The 24532-nt window shown below is 44.9% G+C and overlaps 1 protein-coding gene and 1 long non-coding RNA gene across 3 annotated transcripts in view; one reads left to right on the forward strand and one right to left on the reverse strand.

The window, feature by feature from the left end:
* The window catches only part of LOC116998235, a 49518-nt gene extending 36744 nt beyond the window's left edge, over positions 1–12774 (forward strand). Inside the window, exon 3 of the long non-coding RNA XR_004418342.1 lies at positions 12642–12774. This is a non-coding gene — a long non-coding RNA (uncharacterized LOC116998235). The remainder of the gene's footprint in view (positions 1–12641) is intronic.
* Positions 12775–21506: 8732 nt separating this feature from the next.
* Positions 21507–24532, reverse strand: part of DIO3 (iodothyronine deiodinase 3) — a 71962-nt gene continuing 68936 nt past the window's right edge. The window contains exon 3 of one of the 2 annotated variants that reach the window (XM_033063731.1): positions 21507–22827. In XM_033063731.1, coding sequence (XP_032919622.1) covers positions 22128–22820 — 693 coding nt within the window. In that variant the 5' untranslated portion in view covers positions 22821–22827 and the 3' untranslated portion in view covers positions 21507–22127. Of the gene's footprint in view, positions 23313–24532 lie in introns of those variants that run through there. The other variant, XM_033063730.2, reaches the window with a different exon arrangement.

Genomic DNA, 24532 nt, shown 5'->3' on the forward strand with positions numbered 1-24532 from the left:
AGAAGCCAGAAAAGAACATCATGATTTTAAAAAACATTCCTGTAAGACATTTACCAATGTTTATGCAAGTCATAGTCCATCTTTTTCAGTCGATTGAGAGCATAAGGTGCTGTGTTTCCTCTAAGTCAAGAGAAGCCTCTGGAGAAGCAGATAGGAGTGATGCCTTCTTCCACTTTGTCATATGATCTGAAATTTCCTCAAGGATTCTCTTGGATCCTCCTCTGGATTTCTGCAGTCTGCAGTCTGTGAAATCCTGATTAAGCAAGGCTCCTATTTGTTTTAATAGCCTCAGATTTCACTCCAAGAGTGCCACAGTATGTTTGGAATACCTGTGGACATTAAATTGTCATCTGAAATGTGTTTACTGCATGCTCATAGACTGAAATATCTTTATTGTTTTGCACACAGAATCTGCATGGTTATATAAATGCTTAATGTATGTATAAACTTATATTATTTTTTTTCTTGTTGCAATTACTTGTTGCTAAGAATCGTTCAGTCTAGTTTGTGTGTATGTTGAAAGAATACATGCAAACAAACGCATCACATTAGTATTGGTATAAGCACAAACCTAATGGAAGCATCCACCTCATGGTCTGGCTCTGCCAGATCTTTACTATCACATGGTCATTGTGTTTCGAACACACTATAAGTGTATTACATGCACATAGAAATACACCGTCAGCTGTAAGGATCTAACACTGAAAATTGGATCTCTAATTTTACCTTTCCTGTATTTCCAGATTTTTTCTGCTTCCCCCTCTAATTTGAGCAAAGTTTGAAATTAAATTATTGTCTTTGAAATTAAATACATTATAGAAAACAGTAATTAGGCACAAATCACCTTTTAAACTCTTGTATAAAATTTGAATCTATAATCAGCAGTGACGAGGTCCAAAAAGAATAGCTCAGGAGTTAAACTGACCTGAAGTGCATTCTTTTTACTGACTTATGTATCTTTCTCGAATGAAAAAACCCAACCAAACAAAGCTCAACAAACAATCCACACAATTGGTGCACAGATGGTACAGAGCAGAACCAGATTCCTCTGCAGAACTGTAAAGCTTTCATGCCATGCAGTTTCTACACTGATACAGATTTTACCCATCCATCTGAGCTGTTAAGTTTTTGTGCACCGAGTGTGAGACTCATAGATTTGGCTCCAGCATCCACTCACCCCCACAGATAGGGGTATGTCTTACAGACTTTCCTAGCACAGTGCCAGAATCTGTCTCCTGCTGCATGACCTGATCTACCAGCTGCAGGTGGTTGGCAGCTCCTCTCGTTCCCTGTCTCCCAGAGTGCTGCTCTGCCCAGTGGGACAGTCTGCTGGGCTACACATCCACCAGCTCTTGCCCAGCTGTCAGGCTCCCAGGAACCCGCTTCCAGGTGTGTTTCCTGGCTGCAGCACAGGAACTTTGGCATCTTCCCTACCATGAACCCCAACATGCAGATACATCATCTGCACAGGACCAGGCCACAGTTTTGTCTTATTCATTGGAAAAGAAGAAACATGAGAGGACAGAGCCATTTTTAAATGAAGTTATGCAAAGCTACAGTCAGGTTTTTTTGCCAGAGCTTGATGATTTGAAAAATTTGTTCGCATATTTCTTCCAGCCTGTATCAAATATTCTGGAAAGTCATCTGCTTCTTCAAATATCTTTTTGGTCCTCTGTTGTATCTGGATAAATGCATCTGAGGACTGCTGGTTTAGTGGACTTCTACTTTCATACTAATAATGCACTAAATTGTCGTTATTTTCCAGACAATAAAAATAAATATTTCGTTTGTTGTTCCATAACTTATTCCACTTATGTGGCTACTTAAATTTTTGCTTATTCCAGGTCTGGCTCAGCCATATTTCATTAGGCAAAGCTGCCACCAAAGCTTGAAGGGAGATTTGTCCAAGTAAAGACTTTAGAATTTGACATGTATTATTTTGATGTGTCTTTGTGCCGTTACTGTCTTTCATTTGATTTGGAACATAGATAATTATATTCTAGATTTAAAACAACTTTATTTTTTTTTTTTACAAATAAAATATTTGTTTTACTATACAATGCCTGGAAACACCTTCAAAGAGGTGATTTTAGTATCTTATAATTTTCTATACACCATAAATAGTTACTTGGAATGTGCTTCTAGTTTTCTGCCCTAAAAGGAAAAAAATACTGACCAAAAGAATTTAAAGTGCTTAAGAGTTTTAACCACAAAGGATACACAGAGAGGCTAGAATGGCACATGGTGCTGAGCCTGTCAGATTCTTAAAATACCACCAATTTGGTGGTCTATAATCCTGTCACTCTTTTCATATAGCTGAAAAAAATGCTTAACATCCTCATTAATTGAAACTATAGGTTTCAGGCAAGCAATTTGATTTTTCCAGTATCAATGTTATAAAATCAGCAAGGATTTAGAGTAAGAGCATCGGGCTCTACTTTCTAAAAAACCTACTGAAGCTTTATAAAAAGATTTTCCAAAGCAGTTTACTCAGAAAGGTTCTGTTGTATATCATGTTATCTGCAATTTCTCTTTTCCCCTTTTTATTGTAGAACTTTCTTTACAATCTTTGTGTTTTAAAATCCATGTGCCCCTTTTTCTTCCTGCCCATGAGAATTAGTTCTTTCTTTGTGATTTCATTCCATTGAACTTTTTATGATGTCACAGAAGATTAGATTCAGAGAAAACTTGAGAACTAATCAAAATTAGTGCTCGGGATTTCAAAGGATTGAGCCCACTGAAAGAATTGCAGACATGTGAAGGCATAATTTTCTAGCAAAAGGCAATGAGCTTTAAATGTGAAGTGGTCCAAGAATATATGAAGCATAAGGGTGAATATTTCAAAATAAAATGTTTTCCAACATTTTCGCTGAAGGGTCAGCTATACAATTAAAAAAACTTAAAACCCAATGATTCTTGTTTTAAAATCTAAGGATAGAAGGATTTTAAACCAGAAATGATGGTACTAAATAGTATATAACCTATGCTATATTAACCTGAAGATATGCTAGAATAAACTGGAGCATTGTTATCATTACCACAATAATCTTATAATTATTTATTCCAATATATTTGTTCAGAAATTTCTACTTGTCTTCACTCTTTTCTTATCCATGTCTTACAAGAAAGATTATATAGAACCAAAAGGACCAATGAAGCAGTAAATTGCAGTGCCACAGCAAGGTTATTTGTTGAGCCACACATAGTTTGTGTTGCAGTTTGGATTTGAGTGATTTGTTTGGTTATTTTGGTGAGAAATAAACTTTTCCTCTCCTCAACAGCAACAGTACTGACAGAGAAGAAGGATCAAGCCATCCTGAATTTCAGTAGGTACATTAGTCAGCCTGCCAGTCTTTCAATATGACCAGTTTACTCTTTATGCAAACCATTGTTAGTTTCTTTCACTGAATAAGTGGAGACAGAATAGGTGCTTCTTTCAGCAGACCAGCTGGGGGGAAACTACCTTTATCATCTTCTGCTATACAGCATGTGCTTACAGATGTCCTTATCCACTTCTCATCAATGAAATTGTAGGAAATAGTTGTTGAGGATAGGAATCCTGAGAATTTATAGCATGTATGTTGAGTCTATTTGATCTTGACAATAAGGTCAGACCTTCATTTCACTGAGGTGTATGTATATCCTTGAAATATTTTCTCCATCTGACAGCAGCAACATTGAAAGTGGGTGTCCTCCCACCAAAGGAGGATATCCTTGGGTTAGCACAGGATGTTTGTGTATAATGGGACAAAAAATGAGAAGAGGACCACATCACAGATGTGGCACTTATGTCGTATTGAAGGCTGTCCGTGGATTCCTTTATGCAAACAATGTCTGCATGTGATCTTTGTAGATACTAGCAGACTTGTATCTGGGAAAACAGCAGAGAAATTAGTGGTTTCTTAAATGGGACAACTACCTTTGGTGATGTGTTTTTATCTGATACTTGGCACATTTAAAATTCCATACAAAATAACCTGCCTGCACTGTGATGTGATATCTCTGCAACTTCTACTCTCTAATCAGATGGAATGGGTTTTCTTCTATCTTTTATTCTTTCTTCATTTCTAGACTAATAAGGCTTTAGAAAAGGTATGGTCTCATAACAGTGTTCATAAACTCTTGTCATGTGTCATATATTACACAAAGTCTCCTAGGTATTCTTTGATTTCCAGGTTTTCCAAACATCTCTCTCCCAGATACTTTCTGAATGATTATTTCCTTCAGCTTGCGTTTTTCCAGAATGAATCTCATTTTGGGTGATATCCAAAGCCCATTGAGGTCAGAAGAATGTCTCCTCTTGACTTCAGTGAGCTTTGGATTTGTTCCTTTATTTCCTATTTCCAGAAGCTAAATTTTGTACACCTTTTTGTTTTAATAGAAATTTTGTATCAGCAAGGCAAGTAGCATTGGCTTCCATAGTCTGGTATTTTCAGACTCCTTTGCAATGTATTTCACTCTTTTCACACTAACATTTATAATGGCACAACATAATTTACAAATATAAGTGCTGTTTATCTGTTACCATGGATAGCTAATGGAAATCTTAAGTAATACTTCAGTGAGTGAACTCTATTGCGTTTGGTACCACCTCTTTCCGAACTTGATATATGTTCTTCCATTACCTTTTGCTTTGGTCTTTTAATTACTTTGAAGTTAATAAGACTTTGTAGAGGTCTGGGAAAACATGAGTCATTTGTGGGGAAAGTTGTGAAAGGCACTGTAATCACATATAAAATCCAGATACAGGTTGTATCTTACATATAATAACTGTTTTTCAGATTCAAGAAAGTGCTTTAACATGTGCTCAGGTGTCTCCCTGTTAAGAAATGCAACTAGTTCTCAAATGTAATTGTGTAAGTGGGACTTTGATCTCAATAAAATTAAGGAATACTTTATCTTCATTCCTGAATAGGGAAGTCTTTTAAAATAGTGTCTTTTATATATTATCAGTTCTCTTAGATGAAAAATTCCGAAATGTTTTAAAAAGACTATTCATCACTGCATTATGATTATCTCTGAAGTGAGTGTGCTAAACATCTTGCCCAGGAGTTTTCATTTCAATTTAAAACTGGGGCAACTTTAGCGGAGGGCCACCAAGATAGTCAGGGGTTGAAGGATTTTCATCAGGAAGAGAAGCTGAGGCTTGTTCAATATGGGGAGGATATGGCTTTCAGGGGATCTTGGAGGATGGAGCCTGTGCTGCATGATGTGATGATTAGAGATAATGGGTAGAAGTTGAAAAAAGACAAGGTCAGGCTGGATTTAAGGAAAAACTTTTTTACAGCTTGGTCAGTCAAGAACAGATCAGAATCTCAGGAATCCAAAGAGATTGCTAAGAGAAATCGTGCAGTACTTGGAAGTTTTTAAGACTGAGCTGCATACGATTAAGGTGGTCAGATCTCACAGCTGGCCCTGCTTTCTGCTGGAGACTGGACTAGATAAACTTCAGAGGTACCTTCAAACCTGAGATATCCTGTGATCTTTTAATCCTGTTCATTTTCTACTGTTGCTAGTCTGCTCTCAGGCTCTTATTGGGTCCATAATTTTTTTCCAGTAGCATGTATCCAATTGCTTTTCTGGAAGGAGAAGAGATACTGGAAAGCAAGTGCTGAAGTATTAACCATATTTCTTTCTTTGGATTTTTAAAAATTTCTCAGTACCTGATCCTCTTGGCATACCAGTTTAATTGTCAGTGGTTCATAAATTATCTAGGTATGATCTGTGGATGTGTATGACCCCCTTCTGATTTATATTTTTTCCTATCTGTTTTATTAAGTACTTGTTTTCAATAAATGTACCACTAAGGTTCTGCTGCTCTAGTTGCTCAGGCATATTTTCCTTAGTTTTCTTGTTTAAGATGATTGTTTTAATTATTCCTTTATTCTTTAATTTTTCCTCTTTAATCTTTTGTCAATTTGAGTGATATTTTACGCAGTCTTGGATGATGGAATGGTTGGGGTTGGAAGGAACCTCTGGAAGTCATATGGTACCATCCCCTTTTTCCAGCAGGGCCAAATGGAGAAACTGCCCAGGTCCATGTCCAAATGACTTTTGAACACGTTCATGGATAAAGACTCCACAACTTCCCTGGGAAACCTGTGCCATCACTCAGTCACCCTCACAGGAGAAATGGTTTCCTGATGTTCTGATGGAAACTCCCAGGTTTTCAGTTGATGCCCATTGCTTCTTGTCCTATTCACTGAGCACCACTGAAAACCTGCTTATTTATATTTATTTATATTTTACCTTATTTATACTAGGAACCTTCTTTTCTCCAGGTTATACAGCCTTTTCTGGCCATTTTTTAGTGCATGGAGTTGTTTTAAGACATTTTAATTTCATACATAACAGAGAGCCTGCAAGGGTAAAGAACAGCAGCTGAAGAAATGTAAAACCAGGTAGTTACTACAAATTATTCATATACCTAGAGCTTTAGTTGGGCTGTATGCATAATTACAGATTGACTGGGCAAGTGAAGCCGGTTTTTCAGACCATGGATCAGTGCTTTACTACCAAAAACTTTAAGATTAATATAAAGTCCTCTATTAAAATTAGGTGGAGTTCTCTTCAGTATTTTTCTTCATCGTTCAGTAAAATTTTAGTTTCAGCCTAGATTTCTCTGGGGCAGGACACTTTTTTTTTTTTTTTTTTGTTTCAGTATCCACTAGAAGTGTACCTGATGGTTAAAATAAAGACATTCAGTTTAAACACTTGCAATTTTTCATAATGTGAAAATTTGAACCTTTCTTTTCCAGAAATGTCTACTTGACATATATCTACATTTAAAAAGTTTTTTTCTACTTTCCCAAGAAAGACACACATTTAATATAATTTCTTTTAAGAAGGAGTTCAATGGAAATTACAGTTTCCTGGTAGAGAATTATCTGACACATTTTCAGCATTTTGTGTAATTACTTTAACTGAAATATCTCAGTTTTCATTCTATGATAGTTACATAGTTTATAAAGATAATTACAGTAATTTCACGAATACAAGCCGCACCAATTTGACCAAAATTTTGGTGGAAACCCGGAAGTGCGGCCAATATTCCGGGGCGGCTAATACATTAACAAAATTCTAAAAGCTGCCAACACGGAAGTGAGAGCCCGCGGCAGCCCCAAGCCAAGCTGGAGCCCGGCCGGCCCCGGCAGAGGTGGGAAAGCCTGGCAGAGGCGGGGCCAGCAGTGTGGGGGGCAGGCGGCAGAGCCTGAGCCAGCAGGGCGGGGCAGGGGGGCGGCAGAGCCGGGTCAGTAGGGCGGGGGAGCCTGGGAGAACTGGGGCTAGCAGTGCAGGGGAGCATGGCAGAAGCAGGAAGGCCGGCGGGTGGGGCTGCCTGGCAGCGGGGGAAGCCCAGCAGAATCGGGGCCAGCAGCATGGGGGAGCCCGGCGGTGCGGGGGCCTGCAGTGCCGGCCAGGGCGAGGAAACGCGGCGGCGGTGCAGACGGGAGGGGGCAGCCGGTGAGCCCGGCGGCGGCGGCGGCAGCCCGCCGGCAGGGCTAGGGAACGCGGCGCGGCGAGGCCGGCAAGCCGGGCGGTGGCGGGCAGGGCTAGGGAACGCGGCGCGGCGCGGCCGGCGAGCCGGGCGGCGGCAGCCCGCCGGCAGGGCTAGGGAATGCGGCGCGGCCGGCGAGCCGGGCGGCGGCGGCGGCAGCCCGCCGGCAGGGCTAGGGAACGCGGTGCGGCGCGGCCGGTGAGCCGGGCGGCGGCGGGCAGGGCTAGGGAACGCGGCGTGGCGCGGCCGGCGAGCCGGGCGGCGGCAGCCTGCCGGCAGGGCTAGGGAACGCGACGCGGCCGGCGAGCCGGGCGGCGGCGGCGGCAGCCCGCCGGCAGGGCTAGGGAACGCGGCGCGGCCGGCGAGCCGGGCGGCGGCGGCGGCAGCCCGCCGGCAGGGCTAGGGAACGCGGCAGCGGGGCGGTGCTGACGGGAGAGGGGGGCCAGCGAGCCTGGCGGCGGCGGCAGCACCACCCGGCCAACCCCGCCGAGCCGTGGCGCTGAGCTGGGCTACCCGGCCCCGTCGGCAACCATGAGCGCGCCGAGCCTTCCTGGCCCCGCCCCGAGCCAGTGGCGGCCGGCGAGCCTGGCAGCGGCGGCAGCAGCTGGCCCGCCGGCAGGGCGAGTACGTGAACGCAGCGGCGACGCGGCCGGCATGCCTGCCAGTGGCCGCAGCGGCTGGCCCGCCGGCAGGGCGAGTACGTTAACGCAGCGGCGAGGCGGCCGGCATGCCTGCCAGCGGGGGCAGTGGCTGGCCCGCCGGCAGGGCGAGTACGTAAACGCAGCGGCGGGGCGGTGCTGACGGGAGAGGGGGGCCAGTGAGCCCGGCGGCGGCTGCAGCACCACCCGGCCGGCCCCGTCAGCAACCATGAGCGGGCCGAGCCTGCCTGGCCCCGCCCCGAGCCAGTAAAGCCCGCTATGCCGCGATCCTGTTACTAATTGGCCAATTTGTGAGAGCTGCGCACGGATTCTCGCGACGAACGAAAGTGCGGCTAATATTCGGGGTGCGGCTTATCTATTGACAAAGACAGCAACATTGTCGAGGCACCGGGGGTGCGGCTTATAATCCGTGCGGCTTGTATTCGTGAAACTACTGTAGTTTGTATTTATGAAGCACTTAAAGGCAGAGAAGATTTATCTCTGAATGGAATTATAAAAAACACTGTGGTAGTCTAAAAGACACCAATGAAATTAGAAGGCACTGTCAGGACTACCCTTAACCATGGATAGGAATTAATAGTTTAATTAAGTCATTAAAATCGCTGTAAATTTTATTGTTCAGAGTTATATCATGCAGGCATTATGTGCAAAAATGTGTACATGCCTTTTTCTTTCCTACTTACAATGGCATTTACGTAATTTCATCAGTCACTTTACCATCAAGTCTTTTGGGACTGTGAGGTGCTTTTATACTCTGGCTCACACAACTTTAGTTTTGGCAGTCCTGAGTAATTTTGGACCATCAGCTGAATGTATAAAGTTTCTATTCTTTCTGTGTTTGAGGTTACTCAGGAGCAGGCTGAACTGCAGAGATTCCAGCAAGGACCTTAAACACCCTGTGAGCAGCTTCTTGCCTTCTGACAACTGGCTGCTCATTCCTTCTTTTCTCTCCTAACTTGAAAAAGCTGATAATACTCTAGAGGACCATTCCTCTTGTGCCGTGGTAGCTTTGTTCTCTTAAAGGCTTGTGAATTTTCCCAAAGCTCCCTGGAAATCCATGAAATGCACCCGACCGTCCAAGTATAGAATTGCAACACTGCAGTTACCAGATCATCTTATCCACATGCTCCTTTGGACAAGCCTAATACATTTTTGAGACATGACTTCCATCTGCAGATCTGCATTGATTCTTCTCCAGTTAAAATCTCTGTCACAGCTGTAACTCCCATCATATCACCATACTAGGGTAGACTCATTAAAATATGCAGTCTTTGTCTTCTAATTTATTTGGATACTTATATTTTGATTCCCCGAAGTATTATTTTGCTTCTTTGGTTTATTTTTCATAGAAAAAGAAGGTAAAATTGAACAAAATACCACTTGTTTTTCTGACTAAATAATTAGCACCAGAGAGTTCATTAAAGAATGCTTATAATGAAAACCAAATTCCAGAAGTTTATTTTATGCAAGAAAAACAAAATGAAACATAGAATAATTTAAGGTAAGGTACTTAACTAATTACTTACTAACCCAAAACTAATTAAATATTATTGTCTTTCTGAGCTCTCTGATATTGTTTTCTGTGTTTTGATTTTCAGATACATATGTAGGCAACTTTTATAGAAAGCAAATTAATCTAGGCTTTGGCTCTCACTCAGCTATGTCTGGCATATACACATCTGAGATCTGTAATAGAAGAGACTGTTTTAGAGACATGCACATTCACATCAGTATCACGTTTCTAAATTTCATAACAATCTTCATTTTCAGGGCTTCATACTTCGTGCTAGATTTCCCTTTTGTGTCACTTGGCTTTTCTGCCTGTGGAGCCCTGAATAAAACATCGGTAAATTCAGTTGGAAATTGCCTGTGCTCTTGACATTTTCTGCTGTTGAAAACATAGCAACAAACAACTCAATTCTGATTTTCAGCTTGCTTTAAACTTACAGAAATGGTGCAACTGCTGTCTGTTTCTAATTATTCCTGAAAAGCCAGTAAGAGGTAGTATGAAGAGCCACTCAGGAGAATGATTCAGAGTAACCTGGAAGCTTTAGCTCTTGTTCTTTGACTGATGATGTTCTCCTTGCTAAGCTTGATGTGTGCTGCCCAGACCACAGGTTGTTCAAAGAATCTTTTTTGCCCAAGGCACAAAATCACTCTGGAGAGGGTTCAGAGATGGTGAGGATATTATTTTTCTTAGAAATAGTAAAAACAAAGAAACAGAAGTGGCTTAAGGAGGTGTTCTGTTGGTAACAGCATCTTCTGTGGAAAATTGAAATCTCAGCAGCTCATCAATGACATCAGCAGTTACAAAGTATTTGAGCTCATCACTGCTACACTCTTATGACAAACATTCAAAACTGGATGCCTGTATTTAAATAGGCTCCTGAATCGACAATGATAATGAGTTTTTTAGATAGTGTAATATTTAGCTGAGCTGTACCTCATACTCATTCACTGAGATTTGTGGATATGTCACTGAGAGTTAACAACTTTACTGACATGAGGGACACTAAATATAGATCTAAAAGTTTAGCATTAGGCTAATAAATGTATTAGTGTTTTGACTTATTTCCTATAAATTTTTCTTTTTTATCTTAAACGTGCCCACAGTGAGTAAAGCAATTTTTAAATGTCTTGGCATGGTAACTACAGCATCTCAGGATCATGGAATTGTTTGGGTTGGAAGGGACCTTAAAGATCATCAAGTTCCAACCCCCTTGCCACTTTTTACTAAACCACATTGCTCCAAGCATCATCCAACCTGGTCTTGAACACTTCCAGGAATGAGGCATCCACAATTTCTCTGGGCAGCCTGTTCCTGTGTCTCACTACCCTCTGGGTAAAGAATATCTTCCTTATATCTAATCTCTCCTTTTAATTTAAAACCATTCCCTCTTGTCCTGTCTTGCACTCCCTCTTTTTTTATAAGCCCCCTTTAGGTACTGGAAGGCCACAATTAATTCCTCCTGGAGCCTTCTCTTCGCCAGGCTGACCAGCCCTAACTCTCTCAGCCTTTCTTGCAGGAGAGGTGTCCCAACACTCTGATCCTTTTTGTGGTTCTCCTCTGGACTCATTCTATCAGGTCTACGTCTCTCTTGTGTTGAGCACCCCATAGCTGGATGCAGAACTCCAGGTGGGGTCTCATGAAGGCAGAGTGGAGGGGCAGAACCACCTCCCTTGACCTCCTGGCCACACTGCTTTGGGTGCAGCCCAGGAGTTAAAACATACTCCAAATTTTAGTAATGATACAGTCAAATAAAAAAATCGGTCAAGATTTCTATGAGACACAGAGAGTAGAAGCAAATTCCTACCAAAATGAAAAGCAAGTTTATTGCTTTTCCACAACTTACAGTATGAGGCAGTGAGACAGAAAAGCCCTGTATGAGTTGGATGTAAAATGAGCGGTTTCAGTATGATTTGTGTTTTATTTTATGTAGACAAATAAATACATGAGTAAATGTGTATAGAATCCTTCATCTAACTGTGATTCTTGAGAAGTCTTGATCACTCATAGCTTACTGGCTCACTGAATTAATGCTACTATTTAATATGGATTCTTTTCTATTTCGTTTAACACTGTTCTCACCTTTTCTTAAGTAAATCTCACTCATCCTACCTCCGTTTCTCAATGATGTGTTTATTTTCACAGTTCCCTCAACCATCTCTTGCACAGACAAGCTCACTGACCATTTTTCAGTAACTTTTGAGACCTAAGTATGTACTTTCTTCACATGATCAGGTGGTAATTTAGAATCTAGGTCTCTTCATCCTTTTATTTCCTGGCAGCTTTGTCTAAAAACTACCATGGGGCAGCCAGCCATCCTCAAGTGCTTCATGCAAAAGCTGATCTCTACAGAGCTCAGATAACTGTTGTCTTTAGGGATCTTCTTTATTGAATACCCTTTGTCCAGTGTTATGTGCTTACCTTAAGGTGTATTTATTCAGTGTGTCACATGAGCATCTGCACAGCAGGTAACAACAATTTGTGGAACTTCAGTCCTAAGCTGCAAATAACTCTTTCGTAATAGAAGCTGCCTCATCCCTCGTGCTCAAAAAAAGGATCAAGCATTGAAACACAATGAAAATGAACTGATAACTTTACTACAGCTTAGTAACTTGGAAAGTTCTTCAACCAGTAGAAAATAAAAAAAAGTTTTTCTTATCAGGGATAGTATTTACAACTACAGCTCATTAAGATAACCATCTTCTGTGTTAAAATACTTTTTTTGTGAAATCACTGCCAGAAGCAGGCATAAATTCTCCCCTTCCTATGTTCGTTGTTGGACCAGTGATTTCTGTGCTGCCTCTGACATACCAGACACATGGCACTGCTGGTATTCAGATAAGATGGCTTGGACCTGATGACTCTTTGTTAATTTTTCAGTACAGCATGTCATTTTTTAAAGTATAAACCTGGATAAAATTCTCCCTAAAGAAAGCTCTCAAATGGTCATAGGCTCAATGTCCCTCCATTGCTTTTACAGGAAGAAAAATGACTAAAACTTGAAGTCAGACTCTGGCATGCTTGAATACCATATGCCTGCACTACTGAGAGACTGGAGCAGAGTATCTGGAGAAAGATGAGAGAGTGTGGGTGGCAATAGAAAAAACAACCACGACTGTAAGTTAGCAAGATAATATCCTTACTTTCTTCTGTGGGTCTCAAGAGTGATTAAAAAAACATTGGTGTTTTAAAAATATTGCTGAGGACTACAGTGTGACTCATAATGCTTCAGAGAATGGAATTCTTGGAAGTTTCACTGTAATGCCAGATTTTAGAATGGAGGGCAGCAGAGCTGCAGAGAAGTAACATGAGGCTATGTTGATGGAGAAAGAACATTTCTGAGGAAATTCAAGTGGGAGAGAAAGAAAGGAAGAGAATGGGCCTGGGGAGATGTGACAAGACACTTACTTACACTGAGAACTGTTGCTTGCACTGATGGGAATGTTTCACTGCTGTTTGAGGTTTTATTGGCCAGCACGCCTGCCTACACAACACTTGGTCATGTCCACAGCAGGGGAAGATAAGTAACCATGTTGACCAGTCAGACAATGAAAGCAATTACAAGCTAGTCCAAAAGTCGATCCTACAGCTGACCTAAAAGTTTTAGATAAAACTTTTCTTTTTTTTTCTTTTTTTTTCTTTTTTTTTTTTTCTTTCTTTTCTTTCGGGGTTTTCTTTGAGGGTTTTGTTTGGAGTGTGTGTAAATTTCTGGTAAGTTAAGTACTTTTATGAGAGAATGTATTGGTTAAATGTTGGGAAGCTTTCTCAAGTCAGAACAGCCTTTCTGGTCAGAATAAAATGAAGAAGAATGTTGGTCATCTGGAATTAAATAGTAGCCTCACAGTTATGGCATGTACCTGATATTTTGCTTGATACTGTAATACAGCTGTTTCATATCCTCAGTTAGCAGCTTTGCTAGGAAAGTGAAGTGTCTTTCTCCAACCATTCGCCACAAGTGCTGATCAGTACCTCTTCCCTTAAAGTTCCAAGAAAATGGTTTCTGTTTTTTACAGGCTATGACATTGTTCAGGTTATGGAATTTCCAGGTTCACATCCATGGACATGGGCTGGGCTTGTACCAGAATATCCTCCTTTAATAGAGTGTCCTCACTACCTGGCAGCTGAGGTTGGGTTGAGTTCTCCCTGTTGCTTATAGTGGAAGCCTAAATGCTAAAATTTAGGTTTTTTATTTATTATTTTTAAGAGCATACTTATAATCTAGGTTTCTCCTACAAACTCTAGTTTGTGCGTATCATTAAATAAAAGATGTTGGTTCAGAGTTCTGAAAATGTGTCGATGGCTGATAATGCTGCTGTCTGGATAGAAACTTTGTATATCATGTAAACCTTTAATCATTTTTTGTCTAATTCAAGTCTAAAAAATGTCATTACTTGATATTTGGTATTTCCTCTCTGAAAAAAAGAGCCAATAATCAGCAGGGAAGCAAATATGACACCATTCGTGGAAGTGATGATTCTATAACAGTGTAAATTAAATATCCTAAGTGAACAATTAGTTGATACATTCTTGGCTGAAATTTCTTTATGTAATTTGATTGATTAAGTGTTTCTATAAATTAATTGATCATAACCATTTCCTGAACAATTTATGAACAGGAAGATGCTCTACAGACCAGGGAATTTGAATAATGTATATTTTATTTCACTTGAGTAGCTGGAAAATGTATATTTTTGAGTTGGCCAAAATGGAAAATGAAATTTTAATTTTTTTCTTCTGGAAAACTTAATCTAGTTACATTTAGAAATGAAACATCTTAGATGAAAATGGTGGTCTATTATAAAAATAAGCATAGGGTTTTTTTGTTTTACTTTTAATATTTTTATGTTATAATGAAATCTTGGTGGACTAATTTTGCAGTTTTCGGGTGAATGACACATGGATTTTAACCAGGTTGAACAGGCAATTAATTGGATAAAAAATTTGTTTTAAATTTTTTCCAGATTTATTGGGCTTATGATCTACCAATTCCTTCACTTTCCAAAGCAGTGAATTGAGAAATGTTTATTCATTATGGGGTTAGTGCAACTAAGTTTCTCTCATATTGCCTGTCCTGCAGTAAATTTCATAATATGTGAACACAGCCAGGCGGCTATGATCTCAGAGTCAGCAGTAAAATCTACAATGTATGATGATAGTAGGTTCTCAAATAAAAAGGACTTAGGACAGAATGAAAAAATGCACCAAAAAATGAGTAAACAGCAGCAAGTCAATCTGCATCTTCTCAGTTTGTGTAGGAGAGATGTCAGAGCTGGGAAACATTTTTTGTTATGCACATTAATGGATGTACAACTCATCCAATCACTCAGGAGCTAATACTGCACTTTTCTGTTCTATGCATAAAAAATATCATGCCAAATGACTCTGAGTGGTATCCATAATGATGAATTTACAGCCATCAGTAAGGAGACTTCTTCGATTGTCTGCATTAAAGCTGCAGATGATTATGATCCCATCCAGTGATGCTTTTCCTTGGCCTTATTAAAAAGAACAGCCTACAAGACAATCATACCCTTGGGTGTCTTTTGACTTGCTCAAAAGTATGACTTAAGTGTTGATTCCTTTTCCAAAAACACCCGAATTCCATTTTGCAATGATGGCACATCCATCGTCCAAAAATGAATGTCATGGGAATTGCAATGAATGCCCTGATTGCTCACCTGGTAGCAAAAATAGCACCGGGTTTCAGAGACAACATTTATCTGTGCATGTCTGTCAGCTGTCAGTGCTGTGCATGGCAATAGATAATCTCCCTCTTCTCACAGTTTGGCCCTTATCTCATGTATTTGCAGTACAGTGCTGTGGTCCCTCTGAGAGACCTCAGTGGCTTCTTCCCCATCATCTGGCCTGTGAACCACTGCCCTACTGCATTGAGCAAGAGGGGCTTGACAGATCTAGGACTGAGCTGTGAGTCAGCGGGCATGTTCAATAACGGGAATGACAGAATAAACTCTGATTTTCCTTATTGTCAAGTCTCTTTTCTTGGGATTAGATTTATTAACAAACCAGAAGATTCCAAAGTGATTTCATAGTGACACAGAATATGTGGTAAAAGAAAGATCTCTCCAGCTTCCAGCAGTGTCTGCAGGAGGTGCTAATATATATCTCTCTGGGTAGCTTTAGAAAACAGATGTACTTCTATGGTATGTACCAATTTGTTTACTTCTACTGATAAATCACTATGGAGTTCCTCCAAACCTGTCTTTGTGTTCATGAAAAGGCAGCAGAAGACTTTTACTTAGTAAAAGAAAACAGAAATGCAAGATCCATGACATTTCGTCCTCAATCTGCTCTTTTTTCTTCCATTCTGTTCCTCCAAATAGATAACTTCTGGAATTTATTATGGCTGAATGAATCAACTGAAGCCATCTCACGGGAACAGGAGAGGTCTGGAAGGTCAGTTCTGGGGAACAGTTCCAAATTCTTCTGTTGCATTTGCTTAACATACTTTTGCCCTAATCAGGTAGATAGAACAATTGTATCAGTTTGATGTCATGGTAGATTATTTAGTGTCCAAGATCTTTCAGTCAACCAAAACTGACAGAAGTGCACAGATCTGCATGAACATTAAAGAAGGTAGAGCCCAGTATAATCATTCCAGTGGTAATGCATTCTAGAGAAGGCAATATACAGTTAAAAGGAAAAAAACACGATTAAATGAATTAGAGGGAACTAGACAAATGAGTTTCATCTAGTCTCTTCTATTTCCCCAAAACTGTTCATTACTCACCAACACACATGCAGTGCAATGGATGTGGTCCACTTGTGAGTGAGAAGACATAGAAATTAACTTGGTAATTTTAAATAAAAAGTATAAGTTCTTGAAATAACTATTTTATTCTATAAAATGCACAACTCTCTGCCTCTCCCTTTCCAATGTTCCAAATACACTTTGGGTTAATTTTGATCTCTGCACTTGTAGCTCTCTGGCAGTATGTTCTCTATGCCCATGTGCTGCAAATCTGGTTGACAGCAGCCTTGCACCCTATTCTTTTCTGATTGTCCTTCATCACAAATGGAAAGCGATCAAATAAACAATATTTTTTTCTTGCATGGAATTGTGCAACTTCCAGAATTTCTTCAGCTCAGTGCCATAGTTTTTTTAAGGGTCACTTCTACTAGAACAATTCTTAAAAGTCATAACATACACATTAAAATCTTATTTATAACTTAATAAAATGTATTTTTAAATAAACATATATTTAAAAAAATCCAGATGTTATGAATTTTTTTATTCTCGGGAATAATTCTCACTATCAGGTCTTTGGCACTAAGGATATCTTTGGCACAATTATGCTTGCTTTATATGAACTCAGGTAAAGCTCTGGAAGATGTTTCAACATGAAATTTTAAAAATTTATGATACTTGAAGTGAGGTTCTATGCAGTAACACCTCATTTAATTTCTGTAAGGTGGTACATAATTTGAGAAATTATTCCTGACAACCTGTACTGATTAAATGATGATACTGAATTTTTGTCTACTGCAAGGAATTAGCTCAGTTGGTTAGAGTGTGGTACTAATAATGCCAGGGTTGTAGGCTTCATCCCCATATGGGCCACTCATATAAGAGTTGAACTTGATAATCCTTGTGGGTCTCTTCCAGCTCAGAATATGCTGTGATTCTGAATATATATATCCTGACTGACTCTTCAGGCAAGAAAAACAGAAATATGACCCTAAAAATCCAGCCTGTGGTGACTTGGAATGGAATGTGAAAATCTGGTCAAATGCAAACTACTGAAGCACTAGTTGCTTTATAAACCTGAGATGGTGAGAAGATGAGCATAAAAGAATGAAAGCTTTGTCATGGTTCTTACCCTCATTGCTAGGGGCTTCAGTAAAATCCAGATCTGTTTATAATTTTCCATAATGCCCATTGCTTTATGATGGATAATGGAATGCCCTTCTGCTGGGAAGTATGTGCCAGTTTATTCTTGAAAACTCCAGTAAGGAATGCAGCTCTTGGATACCTTTATCAGACTTTAGGGATCACCTCCATGTGGGGCAATTCTGGGCATTGAGGGATGTTTAGGGGGTTCACCTAGGAAGTACTGAATACGGTTTGCAATTCTAGTTAAGATGGTTTTGGAGTGTTAGTGCATTTACAACTGTAAACCACTTCCAAAATCTCTGAAGAAGCAGGTGGAAGGCCAAGAAGATGAGAAATATATGAGTCAATTAAGTGGAGGTCATAAATGAACCCCTTTTCAAGAGGCATCATCAAACATTTGCCTGAAAAGAGAAATTTGCAAAGAGGGAAGCAGGTGTCAAATTCCCTTTTGGCAGCTGGATCTTAAAAGCAATTAGAATGAAAAGCTACCTGATCTAAAGCTCAAGACACCAGGAGGATGTGCCCTAACAAGTGGAAGGAAACACATGTCGATGGGGTTTACAACTCTCATGCTGTAGGCAGGAGGCAGAACGGCGAGGAAATGTGCTGACATGTCTAAATTGTGGCAGGATATAGGACCCTGGCACTGGCAGTGAGGAGGAATTTGAGAACGATTTTTGAGCTCTGTATGCAAACAGCTGTCTGTCTTCCACAGCACACTGTAAAAAAATAGAGGTTTTTAACTATTAGAAAAGCAAAGGAAGTGCAATAGCCCAGATTTTGATCGTAATGACACCCAGGTGGTTCTGAAGTGACTACACCCGTGTCATTGAAGTTACACCAGTGCAAAACTTGTGTGAGAGCTGAATCGAGCTCTTTGTTTTCTTGCATTTGTGTACCAAGAGTACTCTAACAGCTCTTAGTAAATAATAAATTAATAATGATATGATGATCTCCCTTATGACTGGAAGAAGTACAGAAAAATAAATGTCAGAGTAAGAATTTGCTTGCAAAATTATTTGGAAGTGTCATTTCTACATTTGTATTGAGTATAGGATGCTTTGCTGGACTAATTTAAATGTCTGGACCAATTTAAATTTTTTATTTCAAACATCAGAAACATCCAGTGTAGTCAGGTGGTATGTGATGAACAATAGAAAGACTACAACATATAGGTCATAGTTCAAATGAGCAAGACCTTTGGTCTTTGCATGGAAAAGTACCTTTAAATTCCCAGCAGAAAGTAGTAATGAAAACAACTAATGAAGGCAAGTGCTTTTTCTGTCTCCCTGCTGTAAAGCAAATTATATTTTAGTAGTTGGTTTTGTTTGTGTTTCCCCATTTGTGTCTCAGAATACACCAGATTGCAATGTTACATCACATTTTTAATGACTGGAACCATGTCCTGAGATCCCCCTCTGACCACACCACAACTTCGTTCTTTCCTTTCTCCTCCTGGCTAGAGGACTGTATGTAATTATGATGAGGACATAATTCAATTAATTATTGACAGAACATGTAATTGCCACTCAGATCCTTCTCTGATAAATCTCTCCACGCTCTCTGACTTCTGTTTGTCGTGCACTGGGGAGGTGGAAAGGCACTAAAAATGCATTTTAAAGATAGGACGTTTCTCAATCCTTTGTATCAGTCGGAGAGGCTTCTGCCGCCCTGGGCTCTTTAGATGTACAACGTATTGTTCTCGTCTGTGCTAAACAAGTATCCCCGAGAAAGCTCAGTGGGATGGAGGCTTATGATTCATTTTAAGTGCAGGATATAATAGGAGCAGATAACTTTGATTTGTGCAAAGGAAAAGTGTGATCTCTTTCAGGGATTCCAGGAATTCATACCAAATTTTTCTTCTGTTGCTGATTAAAGAGAAAGTGATAAATAAGAGCTCTGTGTTCGGTTTAAAGGAGGAATGTAGCTTTAGAAAACTGACTTATTTAGAGAAAAAAAAAAAGTCCTGACCTCATATAGCCTTTGACCAAGATCTGCTAGTAGTAGAGAGTAAAGATGAGGCTGTTTCTGTTATTATTAAAGCCCACAGTGACCATTTCTGTCTGTATGACCGGAAAATGTCCTGGGGGCCAGGCCGGGGTGGGGATGTGCCCGGACCTTGCCCATAACTTCGGATTACGACCAAAGCTTGCCAAAAGCGGATAAAGGAAAGAGATAACGAGGTGAGAAAGCAAAGAATGGCTTTATTGTGAAGTCAGGAAAAATAAACTGAATAAAAAATAAATAAATAAAATAATCGCGTACACAGATGCTGCCCGAGAGGAGACCCGTGGCTCCTTTGCCTTTGTTTTTTACGGCACGACGTGCGCGGGGCTGGGAAGGCGCTGCGGGGCAGGGCCGGGGCCGGGGCCGCGCTGGGAGCCGCGGGCGGAGCAGGGCGGAGCGGGGGCTCTGCTGTCCCGCAGCGGGGCAGGGCGAGCTTTGCTGCTGCTCGGGAGTCTCGTACCGGGGAGGAGCGCTCGTTCGTCTCTCATGGGGCGGCGGGAGGGAGCCGAGGCTCGTGTGCCCGTGCACCAAGCGGGAGCGGGGTGATGCCCTGCCGCAGCCTGTCCGGCTGGCTCTGCTGCAGAGGCTCCTCTCCGCTCCGGGACTTCGCAGAGGGCTCTGTGCTTGGCGCCCAGCGCCCGGCCAGGGGAAGCGAGAGCACCTCAGGGTGGGCGCTCGCCCCGCCTCCCCAGTATCAACCGGAGGCACCTGGGCCGGGCGGAACCGGTGCCTTGAGCCCGGTGCCGGGGGGTCCGCTCTCGGAGACAGCGGAATGGTGAAGAAGGGCTGGATGGGTTTCGAGCCCGCAGAGCAGGCGCAATGGCCAGGCGGGTCGGGAAGCCCAAAGCGGGCACCTGAGCCGGTTCTTTTGACATCTCAGCACAGCGGCCCGATTTTCAGGGGGGCTGCGGGGGCGAAGGGGACGGACAAGCGAGGTCGGAACATATGATTTCTTTGTGAGAGACCACTCGATGCTGCTTTTGTTGCGGGAAGAGGAGGGAGCGGTTACGCACGCTGGTCTAAATCGTGAATGTTGAAAGACTGGAACACTGCGCGTCCAGAGGAACATTGTCAAGACAGGGGCTATAACGCCCTTACAAACAGCTTCCCGCAGGTTTAGTTTAGCACTGCGGGCGCGACTCGGTGCCCAGATGCGGAGAGCGGAATCCGCGGCTTGCCCTGCCGTCGGGCCGTGCACCCCTCTCCAAAACTTAGGGGCTTCACAGCCCGGGCGCCTCGTCCCTCTGCTGCCAAGGACGTGGAGGCGTTCAGAAGCGCCACGGGTGGTTCTTAAAGACCCAGGTCGCGGGATGCTCTCCACGCCCTGTCTCACCTGTCGGGATCCAAGGGAGCAAGGTTCGGCATCTCACACCCTTTCAAGCGCAGCTGCCTCCCCCGGGGATGGGACTGAGGCTCGCACGGCCGGGCTGGGCGCTGCCCTCCTGCCCGAGCCCCGCAGCCGCGCATCGCCGCAGGTGCGGTTCGCGCTGCCCCAGTCCGGGCTCCGGTCCGGCACCGCCTGCGTGCCCAAGACGAGGTGTCCTCGGCGGGGCGGCTCTCCCGCCCAGGACGGCTTTCTCCAGCCTGTGTTTTCAGTCAGGACTCACCCGGCTTGCCTGCCTGACCCGACCGGTCAGCCCTGTACCTTCGCCCTCCAGGGCTCAGGGCTCAATCCGGGACCGGTTTGCCGGGTTCAGTGCGGGGAGCACGCGGTCCTCCTGACCGGTCTCCTCCCCCAGGAGCCCCGGAGGTTTGGATTTCCCCATGGGGACACCCAGTACTCTCCCTTTGCTCCAGGTCGCGGGCGGTGCGCGCTCCTGCCGCCGCAGAGCCAGAGCTCGCCGCCCCCGAGCCCCCGGCAGCGCATCCTCTCCCGCCTGCGGCTCCGCCTGCCCCTCCTCGGCTGCGGGGGGGTGTTGCGAGGTAGGCAAAAGGGAAAGTGAACGTAGCGGTCTGAAGATAGAGAAAGGCAGTCAACCTTAGACGTGTAGTTACTCAACCTTTATTATTTAAAAAAATTCATAAAAAAAAGGAAGGTGAACGAACGTCTTACAAAACCCCCCCACACATAAATAGGACATTCCGTCCAGCTCTGGCTATTGGCAGTTCTAGTATTTGACAACATCAGACGCGATTTCCTGGCATTAGAGAAATCCATTTCAAAATCGGTCATCACAAAGAAATACTAGAAATCCCAGTTAGCACTTGCTAGGCAGCACGGAGCACTTGTACACAACTTTTCAGACACACACCCGCGCACACACGCAGCTGGGAACAGATTCCGTAGGAAGAGAGCCTCCTTAAAAAATAGTAAATGCTTCTTAAAAAAAAAAAAGAAAACAAAAAAGAAAAAAAAAAAGGAAAGAGAGTTATTTACAAAACGCACATGGAAATACAGTATTGACAGAGCGTGGCTGGCAAATCAACATGATTTGAATAGAGAAAGGACTATGGCACGTCTTGCTCGAAAGCTCGCACAGCAGCCTCCTTCGAGTGTTCCCGCGGGAAGACAGCTCCTGCCATCCGCGACGCAGTGCCTTCTCCCTCCCCACCTCTCCTCCCGCCCTCCCTCGCCTCTCCACCCCTGCGCTTCTTGCCAGGTCCTTTTTACACTTGGATGACCACCGTGCTGGGGCTCTGGAGCCGGGTTTTGTACTGGTCTAGCCAGCTTCTCAGCTCCGAGATCTTGTAGCCCTCTGGTCCTCTGCCTCCCTGGTACATCACCTTCTCCTCCTGGATGATGTAGAGCCTCTCGAAGTAGGCACCGTAGGCGGCGCTGGAAGCATTGTCCATGGTGTCCACGGCCAGGGGGCAATCGGGCGCCCCTTCCCTCATCAGCTGAGCTGCCCGCAGCCTGTCCTGGAGGCACTGGTGCTTGGGGATGTTGTAGGCTGCGTCCGAGCTGACCCAGCCGTCGGAGGGGTGTGCTTCTTCGATGTACACCAGCAGGAAGTCGGCAATGTCCACGAAGTGCGCGGCCAGGCGCTGGAAGGACCTCAGGCGGGCCATGAACGGGGGTCAGGTGCAGCTGCCGAAGTTGAGGATGAGGGGTCTCTTGCCGCGGGCGAAGTCCAGGATGCGGAGCCTCTTCTGCCCGTCCAGCTGGATCACCTCGGGGTTAGGGGCCAAGGAACCCACGTGCGCCGACTTGAAGAAGTCCAGCTTCTGCCCGTGCCACACGGCTTTCAGCGACTCCAGCGTGAACATGCGGTTGGAGTCGGACACGCAGACCGGGGGGTCGTCGGGGGGCGGCTCCTCGCTGGCGCTGGCCGCCTCCTCCGCCGTGGGCATCGTCAGCATCTTCTTCCTAATGCACAGAAAATCCAGGAGCCAGAGCATCACGGCGGTGAGCAGGAAGCGGGGAAATAGGAGGATGCAGGCGACCGCCTGGGTGAGCAGCTGCAAGGTGTGAACGCCGACGGAGTGGAGCATCGCAGCGGCTTGTGCTGCAGGGCGCTGGCTGCCGGGGGGCCCCCACGCACCCTGCGTGCCGGGGTCTGTGCAGCACAGCTGAGATCCCGCTTCTCTTTAAGCCCATTTTATAGTCAGGGATTTAAATGAAAAGTGACTCCACCTCCGTCCAGAACCCGCCCCTCTGGAACTTGAGCCTGGGGATTACCTACCCCTCCACTCTAATGACCTAAAAATACACAGACAAAAGGGGAGAGAGCCCCGGCGGGAGCCGCGAGGGACGTGCAACGGAGCAGGGTGCAGCTGCTATCAGGCGGGGCAGAGAGTCCGACACGGGGCACCGCCGGGGTCCCCGGCCTCAGATAGCGGCGGGCGCTCACAGACAGCCCCACCAAGGACAATGCAACAGGCACAGCCCGCCCCCGGCCCGGCTCCCCACGGCTGTGCGGGCGCGGGGCCGGGGCGGGAGCGGGGGCCGGGGCCGTCCCGGCTGCGCCTGCAGGTGACAGGGACGGGCCGCCCTCGCCGCGTCCCCTCCCGCGCCTTCCTCCCGTCCCTCCCCGCCCCGGCATCCCGGTCGCCCCCTGAGCACAGCCTCCGCCCCACCGCACGCCCCGGCGCCGCGGGAGCACCCGGGTCTCGAACCCGCGGCCGCATCCTCCGGCGGCAGCGGCGGCGGGACGGGCGGCGGGCGCTGCCCCGGCCCCCTTTTCCCCCGGTCCGCGCTGGGCGGGCCGGGCCCGGCGGCGGCGGCGGCCCCGGCGCGGGGGCACCAGGTGGGCGCGGGCCGGTGGGCGCTGCCCCGGGCGGAGGAGGGGCGCGGGCGGCCGCCAGAGGGAGCTGTTGGCCGAGAAGCCGCGGCGGCGGCGGCGGGAGCGCGGGGCCCTCAGCCCCGGCCGGAGTGTCCGCGCCCGGCCCCGGCCCGGCCCCGCCACCTGCCCCGGCCCCGCCACCTGCCTGCCCCGCGCACCCGGGAGTGCGGGCCCGCATCGGGGCCGGTGCCGCGGGAAGGGCCACGATGGCTGGGCAGAGGGGACGGTGCAGGCGACAGCAGAGCGCCGCGTCTGCGATGTCCCGCTGCTCACCGGGGCCCTGCTGCACCCCCTGACAGCGAGCCAGGGCAGACACTCTTTTGCGGCGTCCCACGAGGAGCCAGCAGTACTTTTCTGCACCTGTCAAGTGACTTACAAACACAAGCTTCTCACGGGACTAGGTCTGGCAAAATCCTCAAGCTGAGGGCTGAAGTGTCACCTCCCGGGCATGGCCAGGTAGACTGTGTGCTGTGTACAGAGCGGACACACGAGTGCTTTTGGGTTGGGTGGGTTGTGTATCGGTAGCAAAGTGCTCACAGTATGCAGGGCTGAGCACCGACTGACCACCTTCAGTCTTCACCCATGGCCTGTAAATTCCTTCCTGCTGAACTAGATGGAGACTGTCCCAGAAGTACAGAGCATAACGCAGTTTGGTGTCTCCGCTCAGAAGTTTGCCACTCCATTGTTGCAGGGTTCCCAGCATGCAGCATGTACATCATTTCCCCATCAGCTTCCTCGGAAAGGGACATGACTTGTCCAAGATGCTGAACACTGCCCTCTGCTATGCAA

This window comes from Catharus ustulatus, chromosome 6, assembly GCF_009819885.2.
Source record: "Catharus ustulatus isolate bCatUst1 chromosome 6, bCatUst1.pri.v2, whole genome shotgun sequence".
NCBI lineage: Eukaryota > Metazoa > Chordata > Aves > Passeriformes > Turdidae > Catharus > Catharus ustulatus.